At 41.6% G+C, this 9,697-nt stretch overlaps 1 protein-coding gene across 2 annotated transcripts; it reads left to right on the forward strand.

Annotated features, from left to right (window-relative positions):
* Positions 1-1,026: 1,026 nt before the first annotated feature.
* Positions 1,027-9,268, forward strand: LOC124113630. Of its 2 annotated transcripts, XM_046474086.2 has the most exons (6): positions 1,029-1,175; positions 1,282-1,317; positions 1,799-1,831; positions 5,390-5,425; positions 5,913-5,945; positions 6,839-9,268. In XM_046474086.2, exons 1-6 carry the CDS (start codon positions 1,140-1,142, stop codon positions 7,646-7,648), a joined length of 984 nt encoding a protein of 327 aa, XP_046330042.2. In that variant the 5' UTR covers positions 1,029-1,139; the 3' UTR covers positions 7,649-9,268. The 2 variants fall into 2 exon arrangements, with proteins under 2 accessions (XP_048238517.1, XP_046330042.2); XM_048382560.1 differs by lacking the exon at positions 1,282-1,317 and having other exon boundaries at positions 1,027-1,175.
* The last annotated feature ends 429 nt before the right edge of the window (positions 9,269-9,697 follow it).

The raw sequence follows: 9,697 nt of genomic DNA on the forward strand, positions 1-9,697 counted from the left end.
TGTGTGTGTGTGTCTGTGTGTGTGTGTGGTCTGTGTGTCTATGTGTATGTTGTGTGTGTGTGTGCGTGTATGTATGTGTGTGTATGCGTGTATGTATGCGTGTGTATGCGCGTGTGTATGTATGTGTGTGTATGCGTTCGACTGAATGCATGTTTGTGCGAGAATCTATGTTGTTGACAGACCTGTATGATTGTTCTCATACAGGTTTTGGTATACTTCATGTTTTAATTATATATTGAATGTGGGGACTGTTTGTCAATTGTACTATCTTAACTTATTGTTGTTCTGTGATATTTTATATTATAGTGTCTCATAGGCCATATGGCCGGGTGCTTTTTATCATTCTATGAATGTACATTTTGTATTTTATCATATAATATGCACGTGACACTTAAATAAACATTCTCTCTCTGTGTAATGCATGACAAGTGCATTGTGTAACATGTAATACATGAGATGATAGTCGTGCAGTATAGTTTCAAATCGCTAGTGTATGGACAATGCCTGGTTTTGCCACAGGATTGTATTGATGGTCACGTGTGTATAAAGCGTCAAAACAATTCACGCATGAAAGCTGAGTTTGGCTTTCATCAGATTCATTCAGCGCAGTGAATCTTCATTCAATGCGTCAATGATAGCTGCACACAATGTGAATGCATGGCTTATATTAGTTTGTTTGAGGAGAAGTGAAATGGGGTTTGAGGTCCCGCGAAAGACTTGTGTACTTATATAGCGATGTATATGCACGTGTATGTGTGGCTGCTTGTTCGAGTCCGACTAATGGCAGTTTTATACTGCTCGCTCACTGGATTACCAGGTCGCAGTTTAACCCCACCCAGGCACAGAATAAGCCTCCAAGCCGACCAGTCCTTGTCTTTATCTCTTGTAGTGCAGAGGGACAGGCAGAGTGACAACAAATGCAATCTTTAAACGTCTTTATGCACTTTGTGTTTTGTGTTTTGTGTATAGACAATATCGAATGACAGTAAAGACCCCGCGTCATGTAATGTGGCTGTGTCGTGACGTAAATCACATATAAGTCCGCTCAAGCGTGAAGCTTTTTCAACTCACATGCAAAGTAGATTCGACAAGTTAGGTCCGGTTTTGATGATTACACAAGTGTAGGCGGTTAATGCTTGATGTGCACACCGATAGACACTACCGCAAATAATAAGGTATGTTTTAATCTTTGTAAGTCATCCAGATACGCCAATGAGTTGTTGCTTGCTTTTAGGCAATGTGAAGCAATGTTTACATGTTTATTGTATATACTACTTCCAGATGGCGGATACTGAGGCTGTTATCAGGAATGAACAGGTAATATACGAATACAGTAAACATCGATAGTGGTTAACAAAAAAGTCTGGTTGCTCTCTCTTCGACGTCCTGATACCTGGATTCAGTTCACTGATACTGGATTTCAACTTTCCGGTACCTGTATATATAATTAACGCCTAAAGAAACGCGAATACCACACATGTCGGTTAATATATGAAGACTTACTCATATTCAAGAGATATTAGTTTGGTTCGATGAAAAAACGAACATACTGGTATGTTGTGTGAACCGATGCTCATGAACGCATCACATGTGACGTCATAGACTCGAGATACGACATTTGTCTCATGTAGGAGTAGCGTGTAAAGATTGGAAATCACGTGCAGCATATCGTGATAAGAATAAAGACATCCTGTGGTAAAAAGAGATTCTACTGAGATTCGTATTAGATAAGCCTCTTCACGTTGTAGTGTTCATTAACTGAATGTGTTTGTAATGATGACCCAATGCTTGTTTTCAGGACCCTGATCCTGAGGCAGTCAGATTACATCCTGTAAGTTACACATTGTCTACTTGTCTTTTCGGAATAACCTTCATGTACTGTAATATTAGCTGTTTTATTTTTTAAAACAATTCAGCTTGCGTTAAAAAAGCGTAAAAGTAGACGGAGGAAATAGCATTTTTTATGAGTTGGTAGGGTCGGCAATTTACCTTTGTTTTACCTGTTGATGCAAGTACCTGATACTGTCACAAAGCGCACTTGTCTAACCAAGAAGATAAAACAAATTGTAATTTACATGTGGTACCTTCGGAATCAGGAATAAGAATATGGCAAAATTCAGTCTAAATATTTATGTAATATTGAAGTAGAAACAAACACATTATGAAAAAAAACTAGTAATATGTGTTCTCAAGAATGACTTCCTGGAACATTTATTATTGTTTTCAAGGAACATAGGGTATTAAGTTGACACAATCATAGTGGTGTACATGGTGGTAAAGTTATTCATATATATTAACCATCATCTGGTATGAGACCGGAGAGCGGAAGGTCCGGGGTTCGATCCCCGCGGCATACCAAAAGACGTTAAAAGATGGTACTTGTTGTTACCCAGTCTGGCGCTCGGCAATAAGGGCCTAAAACAAGGACTGGTCGGCTCGGAGTTAGTATACTGTGTCTGAGTGGGGTATTCATCAACTGGTCCCTTTTGCTCTTTTGGGATTTCTTTTCTTGTATACTGACAGTCATATTAGATGGAAATTCACTCATCAAGTTTGGCTTACTGTAACTGTCAGATGGTTTGTTCTTTCAAATTTGTTGGAACCGGGGGAAATTTAATTTTGTTTGACCTCAGTATGTTGATAAAAGTGGCTCCAGCTGAGCAAAGTGTATGTATTTGTTTAGGATTTTTTTCTGTACGCCCTGAAGAATCTCTTATTATCAAGGTTATGGAACTCATGGGACCGCGGATTTCTTCTTGTGGGCGTTGCCAGGATACCTGTCTCAGCGAGGACCCGGATGTTCCTTTCCACACATGTTCTTGTGGTCCTTATTCAGATAGTTATGCCTGTTCCTTCTGCTCGTTTATGCTTTCCCCGGTTTTTTTGGAAGATACTTTCCAAGTGTAAGGTAAGGAATTCTCAGGAGTGTTCGGGTATTCCCCGAGAGTGTGCATGTATCCTCGGGGAGAGTTCGGGCATTCCCCGAGACCGTACAGGTATTCTCAGGAGTGTACGGGTATTCCCCGAGAGCGTTCAGGTATTCTCGGGGAGAGTTCGGATATTCCCTGAGAGTGTACAGGTATTCTCAGGAGTGTACGGGTTTTCCCCGAGTGACTTCAGGTATTCTCGGGGAGACTTCGGATGTTCCCCGAGAGACTTCAGGTATTCTCGGGGAGACTTCGGATGTTCCCCGAGAGTGTGCAGGTATTCTCGAGGAGAGTTCGGATATTCCCCGAGAGTGTACAGGTATTCTCAGGAGTGTACGGGTTTTCCCCGAGAGACTTCAGGTATTCTCAGGAGTGTTCGGGCATTCCCCGAGATTGTGCAGGTATCCCCGGGGAGACTTCGGATATTCCCCGAGAGTGTTCAGGTTTTCTCGGGGAGAGTTCGGATATTCCCCGAGAGTGTTCAGATATCCCCGGGGAGAGTTCGAATGCTCCCCGAGAGTGTCCAGGTATTCTCAGGAGTGTACGGGTATTCCCCGAGAGTGTGCAGGTATCCTCGAGGAGAGTTCGGATATTCCCCGAGACTGTTCAGGTATTCTCGGGGAGAGTTCGGATATTCCCTGAGAGTGTGCAGGTAGTCTTAGGAGTGTACGGATATTCCCCGAGACTGTTCAGGTATTCTCGGGGAGAGTTCGGATAATTCCCGAGAGTGTTCAGGTATCCTCGGGGAGAGTTCGGGCATTCCCCGAGACTGTTCAGGTATTCTCGGGGAGAGTTCGGATATTTCCCGAGAGTGTTCAGGTATTCTCAGGAGTGTACGGGTATTCCCCGAGAGTGTGCAGGTATTCTCGGGGAGAGTTCGGGCATTCCCCGAGAGTGTGCAGGTATTCTCGGGGAGAGTTCGGATAATCCCCGAGAGTGTGCAGGTATTCTCAGGAGTGTACGGTTATTCCCCGAGTTTGTGCAGGTATTCTCGAGGAGTGTTCGGATATTCCCAGAGAGTGTTCAGGTATTCTTGGGGAGAGTTCGGATATTCCCCGACGGTGCAGGTATTCTCGGGGAGAGTTCGGGCATTCCCCGAGAGTGTGCAGGTATTCTCGGGGAGTGTTCGGATATTCCCAGAGAGTGTTAAGGTATTCTTGGGGAGAGTTCGGATATTCCCCGAGAGCGTACAGGTATTCTTTGGAGTTTACGGGTATTCCCCGAGAGTGTTCAGGTATTCTCGGGAAGAGTTCGGATATTCCCCGAGAGTGTTCGGGTATTCTCGGGGACAGTTCGGATGTTCCCCGAGAGAGTTCAGGTATTGTCGGGGAGAGTTTGGATATTCCCCGAGAGTGTAGAGCGAGTAATCTCTCACAGTGAATACGCACATCACGTGCCTAGGTGTATAACTAGTTACCTCTGCACGGCATATTGTGAATAGACCTGAGTTTTCTTCCGAAATAGTTGTTGTTGTTGTTGAGGAGAAGTGAAATGGGGTTTTAGGTCCCGCGAAAGACTAGTGTGCTTATATAGCGACGTGCATGCACGTGTATGTGTGGCTGCTTGTACTTGTCCGGACTAATGCCAGTTTCATAGTGCTCGCTCAATGAAATACCAGGTCGCAGTTTAACCCCACCCAGGCACAGAATACTAACTCCGAGCCGACCAGTCCTTGTCTTTTTCTCTCTTAATGCTGAGGGACAGGCAGAGTGACAACAAATACAATCTTTAAACGTCTTTATGTACTTTGTGTTTTGTGTTTTGTGTATAGACAATTTCGAATGACAGTAAAGACCCCGCGTCATGAAATGTGGTTGTGTCATGACGCAAATCACATATAAGTCCGCTCATGCGTGAAGCTTCAACTCACATGCAAAGTAGATTCGACAAGTTAGGTCCGGTTTTGATGATTACAGTGTAGGCGGTTAACGCTTGATGTGCACACCGATAGACAATACTGCAAATAATAAGGTATGTTTTAATCTGTGTAAGTCATCCAGATGCGCAAATGAGCTGTTGTTTGCTTTTAGGCAACAGAGAAATACCACTGAATTTTACCATTTCTCAAAACTATGAGACACTATGGCAAAAACGACGGGACATTTGTAGGACTTACACGAGGACATTGAAGGACTTAAATGAGGACATTGTAGGACTTACACGTGGACATTCTAGGAAGTACATAAGGACAACGTACTGCATCGGTAAAATAGTAACGATGAAATATATTTATGTGGATTATTTTAAAACGGTTAAAATTTTGTTAGATGAAACAGTGCTGTATAATGCAGCATAATCTTCATACACGAACATATACATTTAAAGACGTACACAAGACCTCGTAGGGTAACAACTGACTAACTTGACGTCTCAGCTTCAGGCACGTCTTATTTCATTTTAAGTCTCATGTGTGCACCCATGTGCAGCAATGTTTACATGTTTATTGTATATACTACTTCCAGATGGCGGATTCTGAGGATGTTATCATGACTGAACAGGTAATTTACAAATACAGTCCATATCGATAGTGGTTAACAAAAAAAAGTCTGGTTGCTCCCTCTTCGACGTCCTGATACCTGGATTCAGTTCACCGATACTGGATTTCAACTTCCCGGTACCTGTATAATTTATATACTTAACGCCTAAAGAAACGCGAATACCACACATGTCGGTTAATATATGAAGACTTACTCATATTCAAGAGATATTAGTTTGGTTCGATGAAAAAACGAACACACTGGTATGTTGTGTGAACCGATGCTCATGAACGCATCACATGTGACGTCATAGACTCGAGATACGACATTTGTCTCATGTAGGAGTAGCGTGTAAAGATTGGAAATCACGTGCAGCATATCTTGATAAGAATAAAGTCATCCTGTGGTAAAAATAGATTCTACTGAGATTCGTATGAGATAAGCCTCTTCACGTTGTAGTGTTCATTAACTGAATGTGTTTGTAATGATGACCCAATGCTTGTTTCAGGACCCTGATCCTGAGGCAGTCAGATTACATCCTGTAAGTTACACATTGTCTACTTGTCTTTTCAGAATAACCTTCATGTACTGTAATATTAGCTGTTTTATTTTTTAAAACAATTCAGCTTGTGTTAAAAAAGCCAAAAGTAGTCGGAGGAAATAGCAATTTTTATGAGTGGGTAGTGTTGGCAATTTCCCTATGTTTTGTTAAGTTTTACCTGTTGATGCCATTACCTAATATTGTCACAAAGCGCACTTGTCTAACCAAGAAGATAAAACAAATTGTAATTTACATGTGGTACCTTCGGAATCAGGAATAAGAATATGGCAAAAGTCAGTTTAAATATTTATGTAATATTTTGAAGTAAAAAAAACATATTATGAAAACAAAACTAGTAATATGTGTTCTCAAGCATGACTTCCTTGAACATTTATTATTGTTTTCAAGGAACATAGGGTTTTAAGTTGATACAATCATAGTGGTGTACATTGTGTTAAAGTTATTCATATATTTTAGCCATCATCTGGTATGAGACCGGAGAGCGGAAGGTCCGGGGTTCGATCCCCGCGTCATACCAAACGACGTTAAAAGATGGTACTTGTTGTTACCATGTCTGGCGCTCGGCATTAAGGGGCTAAAACAAGGACTGGTCGGCTCGGAGTCAGTATACTGTGTCTGAGTGGGGTATTCATGTTAAACTGCGGCATGGTATGTTAGTGGGCTAGCACTATAAATCGGCATCAGTCCGGACTATTACAAGCAGCCACACAAACACACACACGTACATGCACGTCGCTATATAAGTGCAATAATCTTGGACGCTCAACCCAATTTCACCTCAACTCATCTGGTATGTCCTTCCGTCCGTCCGTCCACCCGTATTTCTTGACAACCAACTATTGGATAATAGAATGTTCTTGTTCTTGTTTCAGCTCCAAAAGATCTCTGATGATCTCCAAGAAGACCACCGCAACAACTTCTATTGTGAAATGCTATTTCAGCTTGTTGGTGCCACTGGAAACGTGTTAGTCGTTGTGGCATTTGGGTTCATGTTCAACCCAAACCTTTTTCACTACTCTGACTACATTGCTGCGTCAGGGTCTGCCGTCTCGCTGTTGTCTAATATCGGAATATTGTTAGCAGACCGTAAACTACGATACGACAACAGAAAACTTGTAAAAGAAGATCTTCTCAAACTGATTACAGATGGCACAGAAAACTCACAAATAGTATTAAACTCCCAAAGTCTGAAGACCCTGATAGATATTTCTTTACGTCCTGAAGAATCTCTTATTATCAAGGTTATTGAACTCATGAAACAAAGGATTTTTTCTTGTGGGCGTTGCCAGCATACCTGTCTCAGCGAGGACCCGGATGTTCCTTTATGTACATGTTCTTGTGGTCCTTGTTCCGATAGTTATGCCTGTTCCTTCCTCTCCTTTATGCTTACCCCGGGTTTTTACGAAGATACATTCCAAGTGGTGTCTTCAGGGTGGTTGCTCAGCAGCAACATAAAAGCCATTGCTGATCGAGTCCAGAACAGTGATCCACCGGATAATCTGTTGTCAATGGGATCCTTAGGCATGATCTGTGAATTTGTGGAACTGACACTTGCTGTACTGTCGGTTTTCATAGTCATCGCCTTCTTATGTTCTCAGTGCTCCAGTCGTCAAAAAGGCGAAATGCCAAATATCATTAATAGAGTAAACGAATTAGACCTCGGACAAGCTTCCAGTGCCTAACAGTAATCAGCAGAAATAGCGGACGCCAATCTAAATGTAAAGGAGTCAAGCTTGTTACTTCTTGGCATTCATTTTATAGATTTGACTTTAGGTTGTATGTTTGTTTGTTTGTTTGTTTGTTGTGTAACATTCCAGGAACATTCCAGCTATACGAGTACAATGTGTAAAGACCATTTCTGGTATCCCCTGCCGTGATATTGCTGGGATTTTGTCCAAAGCGGCATAAAACCATACTCACTCCCAGCTTTGTGACTGCAGTCTGTAAATAATAGAGTCTGAACAAGACACTCGAGTGGATGACATCATGTTTTAGGTTGTAGAGCTAGTAAATAACGTAGATATTTATTATCTTTAAGTTCATATCAACCGTTAGGGGTGATTTAGCCCGAAGTGTAATGATAATGGCAGATAACAATTCTATTAATTGTCAAAATATGTTCATGATCATTTGTTAGGAAATAAAATCTATAGTGCGAAGGCGAAACCTTTTTATTGATCTTTTTAATATCCTGATATAAAAAAAATATGGATTTCGACGCAGCACGCAGGTTTCTCCCCATGGTGATCGCTGGGAAGAATAGTTCCCCAGTTGGGATTTACGGGTAGAATATGTGGTCTGTACCCTGTACTGTCGCACCGTCGGGAATACGGGGAAGAATATTAGGGATGTACCCTGGGGATATACGAGCACAATATGCGGCTGTGTCATATACTAGTCACCCATTGGGGAGTACCTGGCGAAGTTGTGATTGTAGCTATAGACTTTGTTGATAAACACTCTCCGTGTGATTCACAGAGGCTTACAAGGGTCAAGTACACAACGATGACGACAGTCACAGGCCAGAGATGGGTCAAGGCTGTAACCAGAGCATGAATCAAAGTTACAAACGCTAGGTTACTGGCCAGAAAGGTCAAGGTTATAAGCGGAGGACCAATCAAAGTTACAAACACCAGGTCACAGGCCAGAGAAAGGTCAACGTTATAACCGGAGGACCAAACAAAGTTAAAAACGCTAGGTCCGGTGCAGGTTTTAGGTTTTAGACAAGTGACGATCTTTCAGAAAACGACATCTTACGCGAATTGTGTATAAACAGCCTTATTTTGGGACATTAATGGTGTGGCAGAATCACATCTTGTTGGAGAAAATGAACTGAAAACTCAAGGTTATACATGGTTCGGTCATCGAAAATGCGAAGTGCGGATCTGGAGGTTAAGAACAATTTAGTTTATATTTCTAATGTATTAGTATTAGGTAATAAATCCGGCATATGAAGGGACTGTGTGGTTACAACTCTCACACGAAGGAATGACCAGTTGTGTTGCAACAATGTGTGTGTTATTTGCCACCGGAATAGTCAACAACACACGTTGATGCGACCCAGTTTAAAAAAAATACTTGTGCAGAATTACGCCTATAACATTACAATAATAATTATATCTATGGCGATTTCAAATCGATTTTCGTTTACTTTGAGGGTGTACATTTCTTGCTTGTCTCAGATCGATGACACTGTTTTTATCTATGGACGGTTATTATCTGACTTTTTATTAAATGCCAATAAACGCAAGTGTGTTAGTGATTTGATGTATGTTTCATATTAAAGCGCTTCTGTGGTTGAATACTGCTTTTGAATTATTGTTTGTTGTTTTACGTGGCACTCAGCAATATTCCAGCAATACGATGGCAGTCGGTTAATAATCGAATCTGGACAATCCAGTGATTGACATCATGAGTATCGATATACGCAAGTGGGATACAATGATATCCATGAACCAAGTACACACATGGGTTGCTGAAGACCAATTCTAACCCGGAATCTTCGCGGGACTAATTATTTGATAGTATTTCACAATTTCAGTTAATTCGCCCAAAGTGACTGGTGGATTACGCTGGTCTTGCCTGCTCAAAGTGAAGCTGAACTAGACCACTCTGTTTTAACCTTGACTATGTGTATTGAATGTTACGGAACTCCATGCGAAGTCAGGACCAATAACGAGTGTGTTATAACGTGTGTACCGGACACTTTGCTATCATTTGTCGACAATATT

Source organism: Haliotis rufescens, unplaced genomic scaffold (genome assembly GCF_023055435.1).
Source record: "Haliotis rufescens isolate VD_foot unplaced genomic scaffold, xgHalRufe1.0.p SCAF_4, whole genome shotgun sequence".
Classification (NCBI taxonomy): domain Eukaryota; kingdom Metazoa; phylum Mollusca; class Gastropoda; order Lepetellida; family Haliotidae; genus Haliotis; species Haliotis rufescens.